Source organism: Rhinolophus sinicus, linkage group LG02 (genome assembly GCF_036562045.2).
Source record: "Rhinolophus sinicus isolate RSC01 linkage group LG02, ASM3656204v1, whole genome shotgun sequence".
In the NCBI taxonomy this organism is placed as follows: domain Eukaryota; kingdom Metazoa; phylum Chordata; class Mammalia; order Chiroptera; family Rhinolophidae; genus Rhinolophus; species Rhinolophus sinicus.
The window spans coordinates 513,003-532,698 of record NC_133752.1 but is presented as its reverse complement, the minus strand read 5'-3'; the positions used below and the strand labels follow the sequence as shown (position 1 = coordinate 532,698).

The following is a 19,696-nucleotide window of genomic DNA, read 5'->3' as shown; positions in this document are numbered from 1 at the left end:
ATACAGCTGGGACCATTAAATAAATTTTGTACGATCTAATTAACTTGGTGCACAATCTCAATTACTTTTCATCCAAGAAATCACTTTTGTTCAGTTTATGTGTGTTTCCCTTTTAAAAAAAAATGATGTAAGGCCCTCGTCAGACAAGTGAGCTCCCACCTGCATTTGTCTCCCAGCGCTTGATGGCTATGCATTTAAAACCCCATTCTGTCTTATAAACTAAAAATTAAACGTGCTCAGCTGTGATGGTCGTCATCGTGGCTGCTATTTATATGCTAATGCCCTCCCTGAAGGCCCTGCAAATTGCCCAGCCTGCCAGTATCTCATGTGCATCTCTAGCTGCTGGGACGGCAAAGGGCAGAGGACGATGGTGAGGCGTGGGCTGACCACAGCCAGCATGCGGCCCCTTGGGCAAGGCAGGGCAAGCCTTGTAGGCCAAGCACCGCCTGCCAGGGTGCCGCCGAGCCCTAGAGCATGACATCCCCTCCTGAAACTCCTGACGAAAAACCTGAGACTACGGCCACACAAGCCGCCCTGCTCTCGACAGGCTGTCACCTCCAGCTCTCGTCTGACTGAATTAGCGAAGGACTGAAGCTCTGAACAGGCCTCACATCGGAGCCACTCCAGTGCTCCCGTCGGTCTGCTGGGGGTGGGGGAAGGCGCCGCCACCACAGGTCAAGGGGACACTTGCAGGTCCACTTCCAGGGGGAGGCTGCGGCCTGGAGCTCTGCTGGGTCTGGGCAGGCAGCCGGGCAGACAGGTAAGGGCACGTCCATCAACCCAAGGCAGACGCCAGAGACGCAGGCCGGGCGTCAGAGTCTGTGCTGCAGTCCAGATGGACGGCCCTCTCCTCCTGGTGACCACACGGAGCGTGTGCTGAGGGGTAACCACGTCCTCACCTGGGCTCCCTGCACTCCTCGGAGGCTGTTATCACACCCCGATGGAGCACAAGTGCTCCGTGGCTGGAGCAGCGGCCGCTCCAAGCCTGGACAGGAAGCTCAGGCTGATGGTGCCCACATGCTCTCCAGCCCTGCCCAGCCTCCTGGGTGCTCGGGAGGTAGGACTCCAGCCATGTTGCTGCGGGTGGCACCCTCCTTGGGTGAATTGGCCTTGGGAGGAGGCCAGAGCTCACACAACTGCCCCCAGACTCAGTCTCCTCACCTGTAAAATGGGGAGTCATAGCCTAACCCACTCATGGGGCTGCTTTTGGAATTAGAGGGATGACACGTGCAGGGGTTCAGAGAGCAGGGCTGTTGGTGAGGCCTGGTGAGGCAGGTGTTTGCCCAGCAGGGCAGAGAGAGGCCAGGGCTGAGATGCTCTGCCAGGCCTCGCGAGATCGGCGTGCAGACCCCTCCCCTGCTCTCGGCCCCACGATGCAGCAGTGGTGTGGCCTTCAGTGTGATGGAGGGGCAGCGTCCCCGGGAAGGTTGTTTACTGGCCCTGCCGAGTACAAGGTCCCCATGCTGCTGATTTAGTTTCCCTGCCTCCAGGGGTGCCTGACGCATCCAACATTTCATTCCTTGGGTCTCCGGCTCTGCCCTTTCGCCTACAAGAAGCCAGCACTCACACTCCAGCACAGAGCAGCCATGGCCTCCTCGCACGGTGGCCCCCAAGGGAGGGGCGGCAGCAGGTGCCCCACACATTCAGAAAAGCTCAGGTAGGGTGGGGTGGGTGAGTGGGGAGGGGTCACAGTTAAGACCACGTGACTGCCGCACCGGACCGTGGACGGGAGAGGACTATGGCAGCTGTGGCGCTTCAGACGTTTCAGCACGTCCCCAACACCTACAACCCCATGACGCGGACGGATTAGACAGGCTGATGCTTAAGGTGTTTTTTTTCTGACTTAGTGGTTGGTGGGAAATTATTATTTTCTTAATTACACAACACAAAATAATTGGTGATCTTAGCTACCTAATTAAATGGCAGGCAATTTGGAAGTTTCCAAAGGATTTTTATCAGTGTAACGGATGTAGCAGCTGGGGACTATCACCCGTCACTGAGAACGGCAAGGCTAGAACTAAATCTACCCAATGACGCTCAGTATTGATCTGTTTAAGATTTATCCCAGCCGGCTTCCAGACGGAACCGAGACAGAGACACTCTATAAAACAAACAGTTAAACCTACTTAAACCGGCTTAAATATTTTTTAAAGACAGGCATCTACGTCAAGAGGAAAACGAAGACACCACTGGCAACAGGGGCAGAAACAGGAAATAAAAGTCACGGCGCCTAGTGGAGCCTCAGAGGCCAGCTCCCGCACCCCACACCCGCACCTCTTGCTCTGCCTTGGTACCCGGAGCTCCTGGTCTGCGTGGGTCTCAGGCACACGTTCGTGAGAAGCTCTCAGAGCCAGCGTCTGGCTCAACCTGTCCTCCGTGCACTCAGGACACCGTGGCCAGGACTCACCCCAGCATTTATGTGGACGTGGGGACAACAACTCCTTCCTACTTTCCAGTCACCATGCCGCTCAATGGCTGGCGGCCGGCCGCCCTGCGCAGAGCGGGAGCAGATGTGCAGATATGGCGGCAGCGCATCTATTCTGGGAAGCGGGCCTTGCCAGAGCGGGGCACTGCCACTCAGCCAGGCAGCCCCAATCGCTTCATCTACAGCCCAGCGCTGAACGAGCAGAGTCTCCAAGGATTTCGGAGCAGCGTCTGCAAAGTGTCCGTCGGCTGACAGAGGCGGAGACGCGCTTCCCTCTGAAGCCTCGGCCCTGCAGCGGCTCCGCCCACCAGTATCAGGCACCCATCAGCTCCCGGCCTGCCCTCCCTGCACCTATCAGACAGCGTGGCCAGAGGGGGCGAGGGGCCCTCCACTGCCAAGAGCAGGGAGGGCACGCCTCGGTGCCTGCCTCGGTTTACCCTGTCGTCCCCATGGCAATGGACAGATACGGCCCCCAGGTCAGCCAGTCAAGCTGGCCAGTCCCTCCAGCCTTCAGAATGGACAGTGCATCTCCTGAACCCCCCCCCACCAAGCCCGCCGCCGCCACTGAGAGCCCAGCCCTGAACACTGCATGCGTCCTGCAGCGGTGTACAGGAAGCCTGTGTGTCGTCCCACAGATGCTGGGGCGGGGGCGAGTGCGCGTTTCTACTAGTGAAGGTCCCAGTCCCACGTGAGCTCGGAGGTGGCCAAGAGGCTGACAGGGGCCCCAGGTCTATGTGGGGGAGCAGCCGCCAAAGCACAGACAGGTGCCACCCCGAGGTGACCAGGCCTAGACACGGAACCCAGGGTGGGCCCCCCTCCACAGAAAGCCTGAGCCCCTTCTGTCTCTGGGCAGCCATGCGCTCAAAAGAGGACACATCCTGGTTGTCACCCACCCGCACCCAGCGGGGCTTCGGGTGCCTTGTGCCTCCTGGCTGCCAGGTGCAGCTTCCAGTGATGCAGTGACACTCAAGCCAGAGCCAACAGCCAGCTCATAGACACAGCCACGGGGAGGTGGACTTCGGTGCAGGGAAGACGCCCGAGTGCCCACACCCACCGTGCTCAGGCCCAGCCGTCTAGCCCATGACCCCGTGTCTGCTGAAACTGAGAGATAATGAGAGATAAACTCCCCCCATGCGCTAGGACACACTGACCAGATCAATCACCACCCTCCCGTGACCAGAAAGACCTCTTTCCACTGAGAAAGCAGTATCTTGGTCAGAGTTCACAGAGCTGACTTATTTCGTGGTTGAGTTACACCCTGGAGCACAGCTGTCAGGCCTTAACGAGCCTGTGGAAATGTGGCCACAGCAGCAAACGTCGCCAGGTTTCCGAGGACAAGATCGCCCTCTGCCGGTCCCCAGGGGGTGCACAGGCGCCCACAGCAGGCAGCGGGGCACTGCTCAGCTCACCTGCTGGTGGGCGTCAAGACCGAGGGGTCAGCCACTCTCCTTCTCGGTCTCAGTGGCTTCGAACTTGATCCTCTCCTCGGCAAGGAAGTGTTCTTTCCACCCCCTAATTCACACAGCCCCCTGCTCTGCAGGGTCCCCAGGGATGGGAAGCTGCGGCCCGGGGCCCAGGGCCCGGGGGAGGGACACACTCTGGTGTCACCAGAAACGGACTAGGACTGCATCCAGCCCCGGAGGTCCCCTCCTGGTTGGTAATGCCAACGGACCCCTGGGAGGACCCAGCTCCCAGGCCCTTTTGGCATTAAGGGCTAGGTCAGGATGCAGGCCGGACGGAGGGGCCGGGGGCCACATCTCTGAGGCTCGAAGTCGCTGCTTGGTGCCTGGTGCCCCGGGAGTGGTGGGCTTCACTCTCACGCCATCACCAAGTGCCCCCTCAGGCCTGCCCTGCTAAGGGACTAGCACTCAGAACCAGCTCCTCCCTCGAGAAGCACAACCTACAAGGCCTGTGGGTGTCACATGCCCAGCAGACGCTGCCTAGAGTGTCCTCCCCAAGTGGCACCGGTCCCCACATTCACACCGCTCAGCCACCTGGGAGCTCCTCAGCCTGCTCGGGACGGCTGAGGTGCCCACCTCCCCCGGTGGGGGCACTGCCCTCTGCATAAGCCTTGAGGGAGACGTCCTATCCCTGTGCCCTGCAGGCACACTGGCTCCCACATCCTTGGCTACGATGTGGACGAGGGGACGAGACCCGAGGCCTGGAGTTGGTGCGGAGCTCATGGGAGGCTGCACGCGATGCTCAGACGTGCCAGGTGCAGTGGGGCCTCAGCCAGACCCATGGCTGCCGCCTCCTGCATGACCCAGGGGCCCCCTGTCTAACCAGGAACCCCCACGCCCTCCCTCCTGGACCCTGTCCCAGACCCTCCATCTGCAGGGATGGCCAGGGCTGAGTGAGGAAGGAACAGGAACATTCTGGAGCCCAGTGGGTCCTGCTGAGAGGGCTGAGCTCGGACTGGGGCCACCGCACTCACCTCCTGCCTGCGTGCGCCCTCGGGCTCGATGCCCAGCTCCCCACATCTCTTCAGGGCGCTTTCCAGCTCTGCCTTCAGGTTGATGGTGGCTTCTAAGTGCCCGCCGTGCAGCCCTGCGCGGGTGAACAGCTGCCACGAGGGGCGTGTCACAGTGCAGGCCGGGCACCCCCATGCCCAGCATGCCCACCTGCGGGCCTGACGGGCAGTTGCTCACCTGGACCCAGGCGCACACGGCCGGCAGATACTTGTTCTGGATGAGCTTCAGCGCGTCCCGGGCTGACTGGACGACGGCGCAGTTGTCCTCGTCCTCCCGCACCCTCAGGCTGTCTACAACAAGGCACACGGGTCACCAGGGGCCCAGGGCAGGTCGCCTTCCCCTTCCAGCCATCGCTGCCCTATGCCACCCGTGACCCCAAACCTACAGAAATTTGCCACTTCGTGATTTTGGCAAAGACCACTTCAGCCTGACCCCAACCTCCCTCCACGGGTCTCACCGACACAGACCCCGGCTGTCCACGAGCCCGCAGTGGCCCCAGAACTCCTGCCCCCAAGACGGAGGCCCCGGGTCTTCCCTCTGCCCCACCATGCCAGGCACTCCACCTCCTGCACCGCGGGCTCCTGGCCCCACGCCAAATGGCGGGCAGCTCCTTGGGGCTCCCAGGGCTCACGGTGGCTGGGGGTGGCCAGGTCTTCCTGCAGCTACAGAGCCTGCTGTTCCCCCCACCAAGAACATACCCAACCCCACCCACACCTAACACGGAGGTCAGGGCGCCTGTTGAGAGCCGGGCCACATGGGGTGACATCTCACAGCTAGAAAGCGGGGCCATGTGGGGCTCTGCATCTCACTATCTGCATCGTTACAGACACGCGAGCAGCTGTTTCTCCCTCTCACTTTTCTCCCAGGAAGGAGAGGGCCTTGCTGACCCGACGGCCACCTTCTGACCCCAATGGACTGGGGAGCACGCCTGCAGCTCCTCCAGGCCCACCCTTGCCACCCGCCTGCACATCACGAGGGCCGTGGGATCCACAGCCTCAAGTAACCCCTCACCCCAACCTTGGGGGTCCCTCCCCACTCAAAACCCCAGGAAGTCTGAGCCCTCAGAAGTGGCCCAGGAGGCCTGGTGCGGGGGGCAGCCTGGGGAGCCCCAACCAGTGTAAAGAGCGGGGGACAGGCGCAGAGCAGCGGCCGGCAGCCCCGTTACCTGAGGAGAGCGCCACGTCCAGTGTGTACTTATGGGAGCCCAGCCCATGGCAGCGCACAAACTCTTCCTGGTCGCTGTCCTCGTCCTCTTCGGAGGGGCTCCCTGGGGCGGCCTGGGACAGCCCCTCCCCATCAATGGCTGCCGGACGCCATGCAGAGGCAGGCAGGGCCTTGCTGCAGCATGGCTGCTCCTCATCCTCGAGGTCGGGGACACCAGCTCGGTAAGGGGCACCCTCCTCAGATGCACCAGAGGCCACAGTGGGTGAGCCGGGCCCCAGGCTCGGCCCCAAGTCAAAGGGCACCAGGAGCTGGAAGCAGCTCTCCACCTCCACGAGGCAGCCCCGGATTTCTTCGGACATTTCTGCAAAGACCAACACGCTGCTTGGTGGTCACGTCCTAGGACAGCAGCACCCGCGCCAGGGCAGAGCCCTCTGTCCAAGGGAGGCCTGTCCCTGCAGCAGGCGGGCAGCCTGCACACCAGCCTCTCCCCTCAGGCAGAGACCAGCACCCTGGCTGGGAGGGTCAGCAGAAGCCCCAACTGCTGCAGAAACCGTCCAGCTCAGTGCTGCAGCTGTCCTCCCATGTTCTGGGTGACACAGGCAGAACTTCCAGAAGGAATGGAAAGGTGAGAGCCATGAGGACACAAGCCATGCTCCAGCCCCCAGCCTGAGTGCAGCTGTACCACGGCTCCCCACCGGGGTGCAGGGCCGGCTTTGTGGTCTTCTCCCCGGCCTGGGCTCCCTGGAAGTGCCTTAAACCTGGCTACCTCCCATGTGCCTCACACACTGGCGGTCAGAAAGCAAATGTTGGGGTTCATGGGAGGGGCTGGCAAGAGCAAGGTCAGACCACCGCCTGCTGCGGGAACCTCATTTCTCCCTCCTTCCCCACCAACCCCTGGACACAGGGAGGTTGTTGGCCAGTATGACCACCAGGGGGCGCAGGGTCCCACCCAGCTGCCAAATGCAGGAGGTTCCTGGCAGGGGGTGGGAGGTGGGGGGCGGGAACGTACGTGTCTGCCCAGTTGTCTGCCCACCTGCTGCACCCCCTCCCCACGCGGCAAGCCCTAAAGCCCAGGAGTACGGCCTGGAAGGTGCGGCGGCATCAGGGTCCTGGTAACTCACCCTCCAGCTCCCGTACAGCCCGCTCGGCCCTTTCCCGGTAGATCCTGTCCAAGCGCTTCTGCTTCTCCTCTTCTCGCTTTCTTTCCGCCGGAGTCCTCACATTTACATCTTGAAAATCCACCTGAAAGATTGAGCTCAAGGTGAGACCCGACTGAAAAGAACACAAGATAAACAGGAGTCAAAAGGGGCCCCAGAGGGCGGCCGGTTTGCTCAGTGCTTGGAGCACGATACTCATAACACCCAGGTCGCAGGTTCAATCCCCACCTGGAACAGTGAGCTGTGCCCTCCACAACTAGACTGAAAAACAACGACTTGACTTGGAGCCAATGGGTCCTGGAAAAACACACTGTTCCCCAACATTCCCCAATAAAAATTAGAAAGAGAAAAAACGGCAGGGCCCCCAGAGAAGACGCACCAGCACACGGCCAGATCTGTGGATCTCTTCCGCTCAGTGTTCAAAACACAAGGAGACACTGAACTATATGTTTAATCCCTGGAAAGAACAGAGCCAGCAGCATTTCCCCACAATATGAAAAACAGTGCGGGTGGGAGGGCAGCGTGTCCACTCCCTTCAGCACCGGAGGGAGGCTGCTGGCGGATCCAGGAGCCTGAGACCACCACCTGCGCATGGGCCCCAGATCTGTGGGGAGAGAGCTGGCGCCCACAAGCCACAAGCACCAGGTAGGGCCTGGGCTGCCACAAGTAGGGGAGGGTGGCCGCAGCCGGCCCTGCTAGCCTTCATCCATGCGGACCCAGGCGAGCACAAAGCTCCAGGGTGGGAGGGACCCCTGCCACACAGAAGGGCTGCATTGCAGAAGTGGAGTATCACTTCCGTCTCATTTATACACCGTGGAAACCAGGCCCACAGGCTCAGCCCCACCCACACCCAGGTGTGCGTTTACGCTCTTCCTCCCAAAGCTGCCCTCCCATTTCGGAAGCCCTCAGACCTCCGCCTGCTGGTAACCCACAACCCTGGCCCAGCAGCCAAGGTGCCAACCTAGGCTGCCCATAAGACAGCATGCCAAGGCCCACGCACCTGTTGGGTGTGTCTCAAGAAGTGGTGGCCCAAGGCGAGTTTCTTGTAGGCTGCGCCGAACCTCTCATGCCAGCCTTGGACGGCCCGGGTGGCGGCCTGCCTCAGCCTCTGGGCCACCTCCCTGGGGGGCGGCAGGGGCCGCCTGTGGTCGGTGCCCAGCGTGAGTTCCAGGAACTCCTGGAGGTCAGAAACAACCAGTACCCTGAACTGGTGAGACCGGGTGAAGAGCTCGTCCACGATCTGGAAGGCAGAGAGGCGGATCTCGGCATGCTCCCGGCTCAGCTGGGCCATCAGGAGGCGGTAGGCGTGGCTCAGCTGCTCCTCTGAAGCCCTGGGGATGCCAGCTGTCCTTACCAAGCGCCCGACGCCAGAGGACAAGCAAGTTAAACGCTCTGTGTGGGGACTGCATTCACAAGTGGCAGGGACCTGTGCCCTCTCCCAACCCTCATTCTCCTTCGTCCTGAGCAGAGTGGACAAACCACTGCCCTCGGCCAAATCGGCCTCTGCCTGTTTCTTAAAACCCACAAGCCAAGGACAGTTTTTACATTTTTAAATGGTTAACACAAATCGCGAGAAAATGCTTCACGACATATGAATTTAAATAGTTGACACAAATCACGAGAAAATACTTCATGACAAACAAAAATTATGAGATTTCGGTGTCAGTGCCTGTACGGTTTTACTGGGACACAGCCACGCCTGGCCACTCATGTCCCCATGGCTCTTTTCCTCAGCTGAGCAGCTGTGGCAAAGGCTGAAATGCCACCACCCCCACCCTGTAAGCACTGCTGTTTGGGGTTTTCTGGGGCATATAGCGAAACCTGCCCTGAGCTGAAATCTTGTAACTGAAACGTAAGTTATTCATCACTTAGTAAGCAACGCCTGCGTTTCTTGTTTTGTAAACACAGGAAAACCCTGGGTTCTATTTCCAGGGTCTGAGGCCTGTCAGGAGATCCCAGCTGACCGGTCTGCGGCAAGACAGAAGGGCTGGGTGGAACACAGGCCCTGCTGCGCCAAGGGGCAACCCGCCCCCCTGTGACATCTAACTTTCTTCCCATCGCATATGCCAACAGTAAAACAAGAGATGTCCACTCATCTTTAAGTCACGTGTGCACTCAAGGGATGTGCTGTATCACACACACAGGGGTGTGGGCACACCCAGTCCTCACGTGTTCCCCCAGCACCGCATACCCCCACCCTGGGGCCCCACAACACGACCACCTGCCCGAGCACTGCAGGGCCGTGGCAACGTCCTGGGTGTGCTCCTTTGGGGGTTCTTTCCCAGCAGAGAGATGGTCGTGGGGGCCGACCGGGGCCGGCTGAGACATACACAGGTGGTGGAAGGCCTGGCCCCACGGGAGGCCCCGCAACGTCCTAGGGGTGTCACGGACGCGCTGGGCCAGGCGGACACCATGAAATGCTGACCCTTAAGACATACTTGCAGATTTTCTTCAGCTCCTTCATTTTCTCAGGATTCAGCTGGGGTTCTCCGGAAGTTGTGAGGTCTTCTACCAACTCTGAAAGCCTTTGATCCATATCTAGAAACATGTAACCAAAGCCACTAAGGACCAGCTAGGGCTTCCCAGTTCTCGATCCTGTCAACACACATTTACTAAGCTCCACTGCGCGCTGGGCCTGGGGGTGCGGGGAGGCTGGGGTCTCCGTGCCCTGCCCCTCAGATGACCTCCTGGACGCCAAGATCTAACAATTCAAGGTGCGGGTCCTGGCAGGGTCAACAAGGCCTTTTTGGTGGTAACTGCGAAAAGGGCAACAAGCCGCCGTGAACTCGGGAACCCTGCAATCAGTGCTTGGCTGTGACTGCGCTGAGGGAAGCCCTACTGTCTGGCTCAGTCAGCTTTCCCGAGGGGGCCAGGGCACCCCCCCGCCCCCGCCCACACTGCGCTCCAAACCCCCAGGCTGGGCCTCTGTGGGAGTCGCGGCTGACTTTCCTGAGCCCCGACTTGCGCCTGGGGAGCCACCTGGAGGCCAGGTGAGGGACTAGCGGAGGCCGGGTGGCCAGGAGCCCGGGCAGCTCACGGCAGTGGCGCAGAAGGCAAGGCACGGGCCGTTCTCCGAGTGAGGGACGGCCGGCGTGGCTGCCGGGCTCCGCTTTACTCGGTGGAAGGAGGGCCCGGCCGGGCAGGTGTGCGGGGGGCGGGGGAGGGCTGTCCCAGGAGCGAGAGGAGCGGGGCGGTGTCCCGGGGCGGCGGGTCCTGGGGAGCAGCGACGGGAGGCCCCGGGAAGGAGGGGACCGCATCCCGGAGAAAACAGGAGCGGGGCGGTGTCCCGCGGAGAGGACATCCCGGGAACCGGGCCCGCCCCCCGGCCCCCGCCCCCGCAGCGCCGCTCCCCACTCGGCTGCTGCCACCGAGCCCCAAGGAAAAAGTCGCGCGACCCCTGACCGGCAGTGCAGTCAGAACACCTACCGCGCGACCAGGCCGCCCGCCTCGCCCCGCCCCTTCCGGCGAAGGACCCGCCTCCTGCCACGTGCCCCAGGTCGCTACAGTCATTGGCTCGCAGGTCAGTGCGCCGACGACTGCACCGCCCGCGCGACGCGGTCACTTTCACCTCAGCCCCGCTGATTCCGGCGGAGGCCCCGCCTCCTCTCGCCCCGACCCTGGAGACGGGGGCGGGGCCAAGATCTGCGTGGTGTTGCAGACGCAGTCCCGGCGGGGGCGGGGCTAGGTGGAACCTCCGGGTTAGGATAAGCGCACGAAAAAAGAGGCGGGAGGGCGCAGCAAGTCCTTAAAGGGGCCGGTCCGAGGGTTCCAAACTTGGTGTCCGTGCTGCGCCCGCCAGGAGGCTCGCGGTCCCCAGGCCTTGCCCCTGCGACGGGCCAGCCGGGACAGGCCAGGTGGGCGCCAGTGCCTCCGCCCATACGCGCGGCCCACCGATTCTCCGAGGAACCAGGAGAGGGTGGGGACCTCCCGGGTGGGTTGGGGGGGCTCCTCCCTTGGGACCTGAGGCGTAGGCGTGGGCCTAGGATGCGCGTCAGCGGAGTGAAAGGGGCGGCTCGGGAGGCGGCCTGGGGAGGAGGCGCTGCAGTCTGTCCCGAGGCCTTTCTCACGCAGGTTTCCGCGGGCGCCGCCAGCCCCCACCCTCCCGACTCCCGCACGGACGCCCCGCAGGCGCCCCCACCGCTTCCTTCAGGGTTTGATTGAAACCACGCTGCAGGTGTCTCTGCCGGGCCCAACTTCCTGAGGTCAAAAAGCCGGCCTAGTCCAGTGGCCTGCACCCGTCCTGAGCGTCATCTTTCCCCAGGACGCCCTGCCCAGGTCCCGCCGGCTGAGCCGCCAGCCTCTCAGGGCGCGTCCCCGCCGCACCCCACACGCGCCCAGTCCTGGGAGGCCGAGGGGTGTAAACTTGGGGAGTTTGCGCTCCTCCTCCTGCAGCCTGGGAACTAGGGTGCCCAGATGATAGCCCGAGGTCCGGACCTGTGGTCCAGCCAGACATGTGCACCCAGGCACCTCAGCCTGGCCATGACCTGCTCGCTAGGGCTCCTGGCCAGCAGCCCAGAGGGGACCTGGGGGTCGCTGTCACAGCACTCACAGCCAGGCTCTAGGGAGATGCTCACCCCTCACCTCTCAGGTCCCCCCAATCCCCAAGCGGTCATCTCAGAGGTGGGTGGCCTCACCCCCACTTAGAACCCCCACCCTACCTCCCCTCGCACTATGTACTGGGCCCCACAGCCCCTGGGTGTGCCACGTGCCACCCGGCCAGTGTAGTGCCCCCAGGCTGCACTGTCACCCGCCTCAGCAAGACCCCTTTCAGACTCTGTGCTGCTGTTCCTGAGGAAGGCCTGCTGGGGGGCAGATGCGTGTGGTTAGGACCTGGGGTGGCGGCGGAATGGGATGAAAGCGCTGCGGACGTGGGCCCACACGAAAGTGTGGACACCCACGTCCACTGCAGCACTGTTCGTAGTAGCCCAAGTGGGAGCAGCCCAAATATCCATCAACAGGTGGTGGATGAACAAAATGTGTCCTTCAGCCTCCAGGAGCCAAGCACTGACACACGCCGCACGTGGCAACCTTGAGAACGTTACAGGAAGTGAAAGTAGCCCGAGAAAAAGGCCAGATAATGGTGGTTTCCCTTCTATGAAATGTCCAGGAAAGGCAAATCCATAGACGCGGAAAGCAGACGCGCGGTTCCTGGGCAGAGGGTGTGGTGGGAGTGGCTGCTGATGGCCTGGGGTTCTTGGGGGGGGGGGGGGGAGTGACGACGAGACCTGGAGTTACAGGTAAGTGGTAGCATAACCTCCCTGTACGGAGACACCGAGACGTCCTCGTACAAGGGCGGCTTTTATGGTGAATTGCGTCTCAATAAAGCTGTTATAAAAAAGAGGAAGGTGGGTTAGTGCTGCCTGCACCAGCGCTGTGCGCCCAGCTCCAGGCGACCTCTCCTGCAACGCAGACGCTGATGCTGTTCCATCCTCACGGAGCCCTTCTCTTTGTCCGAGTTCCCTCCCCAGCCTGTTGCATTTGGCTCGCTCTTGCAGCAAACCCGTTCATTCGCTCGGGCCGCGCTGTCTCCACACCTGCAGCTGCTGGGCTCCCGGACGCATGCGCGGCTCTCTGTCTCCTGTATCACACCGCCTGAACGAACTGCCCACTGCCAGCATCTCAGCTGATGAGCAGATATCCCTCCTTCCAGTCGGGCCAATAATCTTGGAGTCCCCTGGACCCAGCTTCCTCTCACCCAACCTCCGTTCCATGCAGACAGCCCCACTTTCAGAAAGTGCTCAGAATATGAGCACGTCCCAGCACCCCACTGCCGCCATCCCCTCAGCAAGTCCCCAGCTCTGCCCTGTGCCCCTGGAGTTCATTCACCTGCAGGCGCCAAGGGTCCTTGGAGCCTAAAGTCAGATTACTTTACCCTTTCACCGCTTCATGGGCTCCCATCCCAGAGAAAACAGAGCCTTCCACACCCCACAGGGCCTTCCTGACCCCAAAGGTGGTCTTTGAAAGGATCGATAAAATTGATGAGCCTCTCACTGGACTGATCAATAACACAAGAAGAAGCAGATGCCCAGTGTCAGGGTGACAGGGACATCACTATGTGTCCTGCAGACATTAAAAATAATAGAGTGCAGCAAGGAGAACTCCGCTAGCAAAGTCGAGCACACCCAGTGCCATGCGACCTGTGACACAGCTGTGCCAGTGGGCTCGTCTCAGGGTGAGAGCTTTGTTTACAATTCAAATCAATCGGCGCAATTCTGCAAATCAACAGAATAAAGCAGTAAAAACATAGGGGAGTTTCATTAGCTGAAGAACAGAAAGCACATTTGACAAAGTGCAGCATCCATTCAGGATAATAACTCAGGAAAGAAGTGAACTTCCTCAACCTGATGACCAACAAGCTACGAAAACCTGCAGCGATTCATCCTTCACAGTGAAGGGTGGTGGTCCACCTGAGATCGTTCTGACCAGGATGGCCCTCACCTGTCTACTGAGCAGCGCTGGAGGCTCCTGCTGTTACAAGGGAAGAGAAGGAGATGGATGGCAGAGAGAGTAGGAGAAGCAAGACTCTATCTGCAGTCTGTCCATAGAAAGTGCTTTAAAATTTACCAAGAACTAGAACTAATCAGCGAGTTCAGTAAGGTCACTGGATACAAGATCAATACACAAAATCAATGATATGTCTATATGTTACCATATGGGACAATTGGAAAGTTGAATTTTAAAATTACATTTACAATAGCATTAAAAATCATGACATACTTAAGGTTAAATTAACAAAATATGTGCAAACAAACTACCCTGAAAAATACAAAGTGTAGATGATAGCAGTGAAGGGGGTCTAGGCATGGAGACACGCTCATGCTCACAGACGGGAGGACTCATGCTGTCGAGATTTTAAAGTCCCTGTTAGGGACTCAGTTGTGCCCCCGTCCCCAAACTTATGTTGAAACCCTGACCCCCCCATGTGATTGCATTTGGAGGTAGCTAAGCTTAAATGAGGTTGTAAGGGTGGGGCCCTGATCCCATAGGATTGGTGTCCTTCTAAGAAGAGGAAGAGCTAGTGTTCTCTTTCTCCCTCCCGGGAAGAGGGGCCTCAGCAGGAACTAGCCCTGTTGGCACTTTGATCTTGGACTTCTGGCCTCTGGAACTGAGAAAATAGTTTTCTGTTATCAAGGACCCCAGTCTATGGCATTGTTATGGCCGCCTGAACAGACGAAGGCATCCCCACACTGATGTATAGATTCAATGTTTTATATATATGTAAATGTTTCATATATTACATACATATATATATATATATATATATATATATATATATATAGTAAAGCTACAATGGCCGAGAGCCGGGGTGTTGATGTGGGGACAGCCCTACGAGGTTACACAGAACAGAGCATCCAGAAATAGACCCAGTAGTACAGTCAGGGGATTTTTTTTTTTTTTACAAAGAAGCCATATTATTCAATGGGGAGAAAAATCTTTTCAACAGATGACGTTGACTTCTCTCTCTCACACACACTGAAGGTAACCTACAATGTGTTACAGACCTAAAAGTAAAAGCTAAAACTAAATCTTCTAGAAGATACAAGGCGATGTCATTGTGACCCTGGGATGGGCAAGTATTTCTAAAACAAAAAAGGTATTAACCATAAAAGAAAAACTTGATAAAGTTTTAAGAAAATGAAAGCATCTGCAGATCAAATGAACTGTCAATAAAGTGTAAAAACATCTGACTAACGATCTGTATCCAGAATATTTAAAGAATTCCTACAAATCAAGAAAAAGCATATAATCCCTTAAAAAGTAGGCAGATATATGATGAGACAGTGAGCACGTGGCAGGCACTCGAATGGCCAGGGACAAAAAGGCTGCCCCACTGTGGGGCCCACGCACCCACCTGGATTGCTAGGGGACAGGAGGAAGGCATGGAGCAGCTGGAACCCTCGGCCCTGCTGATGTGGGTGTGAGCCAGTGTCACTCGGGACAAGATGGCCCTAGTGAGGTTAAACACACAGCAGCAGTATGACCCATAATTCCACTTCCGGTACTACCCGAGAAAGAGGAAACGCTGTCCACAAAGACGTGCACACCACCGTCTAGCCGCTAGAACCCGGCAGCACACTGGTGCCCATCGGGAACAGACCGACAAACAACGTGTGCTGCACTGGGGACCGGTCGCTGCTCAGCAGTGTGCAAGGGGACCCAGGCACATGCGCCACCGGGGGCCTCAGGACTTGCTGGCTGAGCTGGTGGCACCAGTGGGCACAGTCTGCGATGGACGCCCAGGGGCCAGAGCTCACCCCTGCTGCTGAGAGAGAGAGTGATGGCCTACTGTGTGTGGGGCTGAGGCCGGTCTGGGAGACGCACAGTAACTCCCTGGTCTGGGAATGCTGTACCCCCGGGCTTGGGCTTCCACGTGTGTCCACACCGATTAGAACCACCCAGATGTCTACTTTAGATCTGTGTACTTACGCATGTGCAATCTTTCTTCACCTCAATTATGAAAACCCGCAGCGAGCTGCCACCCCGCACAGCGTCCACACACAGACTCCAGGGCCCAGCCTGAGGACGGGTCACAGGCACCGCCACCCTGGCCAACCGCCGTGTCCACTCAAGTTTAACATGTTACCCAGTGACTGCTCGCCTCAGCACCTTCCCACAGATGGATGCGCCTAGCAGCCACAAGTAAGTCACAGCCACCGTGTGGGGACGGGGTACACGCGTGCTGTGTCACCGGGTGGAACACTGTAGGGGACGGGTACGATGGAGCCACCCTGCCATTCCATGTCCCGCAGCTCAGGACTGGCAATGACCCATCACTGTGGGAAAGGCCCTGTGGGCAGCCTTGGGACTAAGGAGGCCTATGGTGGCTGTCCGCCTGTGACACAGAGAGTGCCCTCGCTGGAGTGGCTTTGACAGGAAAGGAAGAAAAGAAGGGGCCGGTGTGAGTGGGGGCCATCAGTGAGCAGCCAGGTTAGCCCAGTGCTGAGCGAGCTCACGGCAGCCCCAGGTCATGTCTGGCAAGGCGTTCACACGACTAGGTTGCCGCGTTGCGCGAGTCCGTTTTCAGTGTCACCCAGACGGCACCGGCAGAGCACGGCGATAGCCCAGAGGGCATGGTCTCTTTGGGACGTGGATCCCAGGTGGGTTGGGGAGCAGAGGAACGCTGGACCATCAGGCAGCGCGCAACCTCCAGCGTGCAGGGCGGGGCGGGGCCGAGGGCGAGGGCGAGGGCGGGGCCGGAAGCTGGAGCAAAGGAACCAGAAGGTGCTCCCAAGTGAGGCATGGAGACCACCTGCGGCTTCAGCAGGACCCGTTGGATGGAGGAGCAGGGACAGAAATTGCCAGCACAGAGTGGTCAGCGTCCGGGCACTGGGGCGCAAGACAGGTGGGTGCTAACCAGGCGGAGGGTCTCAGCCCCTTTGGCAAGTGACAGAAGCTGCACAGGCTGAGGACTTTGCCACACGGAAAAAGGACGGCTCCTAGGGCTGAGGCAGTGGTTGGGCCCCTTCACCAAGGACCTGCCAGACAGGCAGAGGAGCCCCATGTCACCACGGAGTCCTAGTTTGAGCTGCCTTGCAGCCACCCCCTGGGGCAGGCCGGAAGGCGCGTGTCTTGGCACCCCATCCCTGCCAAGCATCTTCTCGGGACGATGGCTCAAATGAGGCCTTCCTAGCGGCGGGGAGGGGGCCAGGCCGCCGCCCCACCCCAAATGCAGCCCTCTGAGCATGGGAAGGGCCCCGCTGGTGGCCCAGGAGGGGGATGGGAGCATGTGGATGTGGCGCCTCGCCCCTGGCTGGGCACCCGCTCTGCCCACGGGATCTCCGTGGGCCCCAGTGACCAGGCGCTGTGAGGCTGGACAGGTCCTGGGGGCGCAGCTCAGGGCCACGAGGCCTCAGGGCCACGAGGCCCCATGGCCTCGCTGATGACAAGGCCAGGGACGAGCAGACACAGCCACGAGCGTCAAAAATGCAGCAGCTTCAGCCTCACACAGAAACGAGAAATAGAAAACCCTTTTATTAACATGTTTGACATTTACAGTTTATTAGCTAATCCACGTCAACATGCACTGAATACAAACCTCTACGATATGGTTGTGTCAACTACAATGGTTCACTTGATTCAAAAAGTCATCGGTGGTTATTTCAACTGTAATGAATAGCATTTAGACCTAAAGTTATGGAACCATCCGGCAAGGCCTCTGCAGAAACTCAGTCCAGTGGATCTCCACGGGAGTACATTCTCAAGCAGGATAAGGCGGCACAAATGACGGGACAGTCGCGATGCCTGCGGGCCGTGGGGCTGGGCGTTTTGGCAGCAGCTCTGCAGCCCAGCGTCCCTTGTGCACCGCCAGTCACTGCTGGCGGTCCAGCGCGGCCAGCCCTCTCCAGGCCACGGCGGCAGGACCAGCGTATTCCAGCAAAAGGAGGGAACTGTGAGAACACAAAAGCCACTCACTCCTGTTCCTGGTGTCCCAGAGCTCCCCTCGGTGTCACGTCAGTCTCAAGTCTCTTTCAAAGGTAAAAGTCCTTTCCAGAAGCATGAAGCAGTCGACAGGTTACAAATCCACCCAGCAGAAGGCTGTTGCAAGCACAGACTGTTCAGTCTCGTCCCCTCCCGTCCTGAGAGTGTATCGGTGCTCACGGATCTTTGGTCGCAGGAGACAAGAGGCACCGGAGCCGGCGGGCGAGGGCCCTACATGATGTACACTTTCTCGGCCTGTGAGAAGTGGAAGACCTCTTTGGTTCTCGGGCAAACCACCTTATCGTCTTGGCGGATCGACAGCAGAGACTGGAAGGCAAGACCAGAGCGCGTTAGGACAAGCAGACGTGACATAAGGCAGCTCTCTGCCACACCATGCATGGGATCCCGGGACAAGTCACCGCACTGTGCAGACCGGCGCTCCTGGCAGCGCCGCCCGCCCCGCCCCGCCCCCCACCCCGCTCACGTTGTAGCCGTAGACATAGCCATTGGGCAGCATCATGGGCGGGTTATTCTCGTTCATCACATCGCCCGAGATCTTGCAGACCAGGCGGGAGTTGGCACAGTGCGCCATGGGCAGCGGCTGTGCCAGCTTGTTCAGGGAGCGGCTGCACACGGGGCAGTCAGGGCTCCTGGAGCTGCCGTCATCCTTGTAGCACTGTCTGTACCCTGGGTCAAGGAAGGGTCACGGAGTGGCGGGCCAGGGTGAGCAAGGGGCATAGAAACCACTCACTGCCACATGGGCACCAGGCAGAAAGCCGCCGGCAGGAAAACAGCCTGAAGCCTGAGCAAAACAAGAGGCCAGAGGCCCCCAGCCCAGGCCCCTCCCACACTCAGAGAGCAGGGAACACCCCCCCACCCACACCGTGCACGGTCCTCAAGGTGGGACAGCTGGGAGCCCTGTGACCCGGGCAGTTCTCGAGGACATCAGAGAAGGCTAAAAGCGACAGAACAAGCTCTCCTCTCGAGCGGTCACGCAGGCTGCCCTGGTTCTCGGTTGGGCCCGGCCAGGTTCCAGCAGTGGCCCTGGGACAGTCACTAGTCCCGTCACAGGCAAGGCCTGCCCTGTGCCCAGCGTTAGATGGTGACTAAGAGGCAAACAGCCCGGGCATCCTGGGGGAGACCACACTGCATTTGAGAGTTACCCGCAGATGCTGGGGTCAGGCTGTCAGCTCCGGCCACAGGGGAGGCTGTCGCCCTGCCAGAGACGTGACCACCTGTGAGCTCATTTGAGAAGACACCTGGCTGGAACAGCAAGGGCTCGGACCAACCAACATTCCAGAGGGTTCTTGGGAACCACATGGGAACAGTATTCTGAATGGCTCGAGTCCCAGCTGCTGGAAGACACACAAACGTTCCTGTTACGGTGACATGGTGAGCGTGTGCACGGTCTAGCCGGCTGGTCTACCAGCAGCGCCAGGCTGCGTCAGCAAGGGCGCCGCACACAGTGAAGAGCACGGTCTGACCTCGGGTGCGTGCAGCGCCCGCTTGCTTGTCGCAGGGTCACAGCACGCGCCCAACGGGGGCTGGAAGGATACGGTGTCTTTATCGCAGAGAGGCCGGCTTGCAGGGTGAGGGTGAACACAGAGTTGTTCCCCAGCTGGTGCAGCCTGTAGTTGTCGTACCGGAACTGCTGGGTCAGCATGCGCCACCGGGCCGGGTCCAGCAGGTCCTGGAAGATAAGGGCGGGGCTTCAAAATGCCGCCGGCGCCACAGCAACAAACAAACACGACACTGGCTCCATGCGGGTCAAAGGCAGAGAACAGAGCACTGCCCCTCCCAGCCAGAGGTGGCACACCGGTGACCCCCAGCCACTGGATGCCCCTGTGGCCTTGTGACATGGACAGGACCCAGTGGGCAGGAAGGGCAGCCCAGCACACATATTCTGGAACCTCGTGCTGAGGGCACTGAAGTTTACATGAAAAACCCTTATTCCAGAAGAGAAAGAAGACTAAATCTGCTTAATGTCTGTCCCTAAAATCACCAGGATTACACTCAAAGATGTGTGTGTGTTTGGGAAGCACAGACAGAAGCCAAGGGGT

At 59.4% G+C, this 19,696-nt stretch overlaps 2 protein-coding genes across 14 annotated transcripts in view; both read right to left on the bottom strand.

Moving 5' to 3' along the window:
- Nucleotides 1-10,779, bottom strand: part of UVSSA (UV stimulated scaffold protein A) — a 33,228-nt gene extending 22,449 nt beyond the window's left edge. For 5 of the 10 annotated variants that reach the window (XR_012492219.1, XR_012492223.1, XR_012492224.1 and 2 more), the window contains exons 1-7: nt 10,255-10,625; nt 9,656-9,755; nt 8,218-8,548; nt 7,182-7,302; nt 6,062-6,421; nt 5,074-5,186; nt 4,860-4,988 (exon numbers count right to left, since the gene is read on the bottom strand). Coding sequence is in view for 4 of the 10 variants with exons in the window: in XM_074320094.1 (XP_074176195.1) it covers nt 4,860-4,988; nt 5,074-5,186; nt 6,062-6,421; nt 7,182-7,302; nt 8,218-8,548; nt 9,656-9,755; nt 10,255-10,474 (1,374 nt within the window). In the remaining 6 variants the exon portion in view is untranslated. The other 5 variants (XR_012492229.1, XR_012492230.1, XM_074320116.1 and 2 more) reach the window with 4 other exon arrangements.
- A 6,391-nt stretch (nt 10,780-17,170) lies between these two features.
- Nucleotides 17,171-19,696, bottom strand: part of MAEA (macrophage erythroblast attacher, E3 ubiquitin ligase) — a 30,135-nt gene continuing 27,609 nt past the window's right edge. For 2 of the 4 annotated variants that reach the window (XM_074320072.1, XM_074320085.1), the window contains 3 exons: nt 19,193-19,326; nt 18,121-18,316; nt 17,171-17,963 (listed from right to left, as the gene is read on the bottom strand). In XM_074320072.1, coding sequence (XP_074176173.1) covers nt 17,868-17,963; nt 18,121-18,316; nt 19,193-19,326 — 426 coding nt within the window. In that variant the 3' untranslated portion in view covers nt 17,171-17,867. Of the gene's footprint in view, nt 17,964-18,120; nt 18,317-18,512; nt 18,992-19,120; nt 19,327-19,696 lie in introns of those variants that run through there. The other 2 variants (XM_074320076.1, XM_019712488.2) reach the window with 2 other exon arrangements.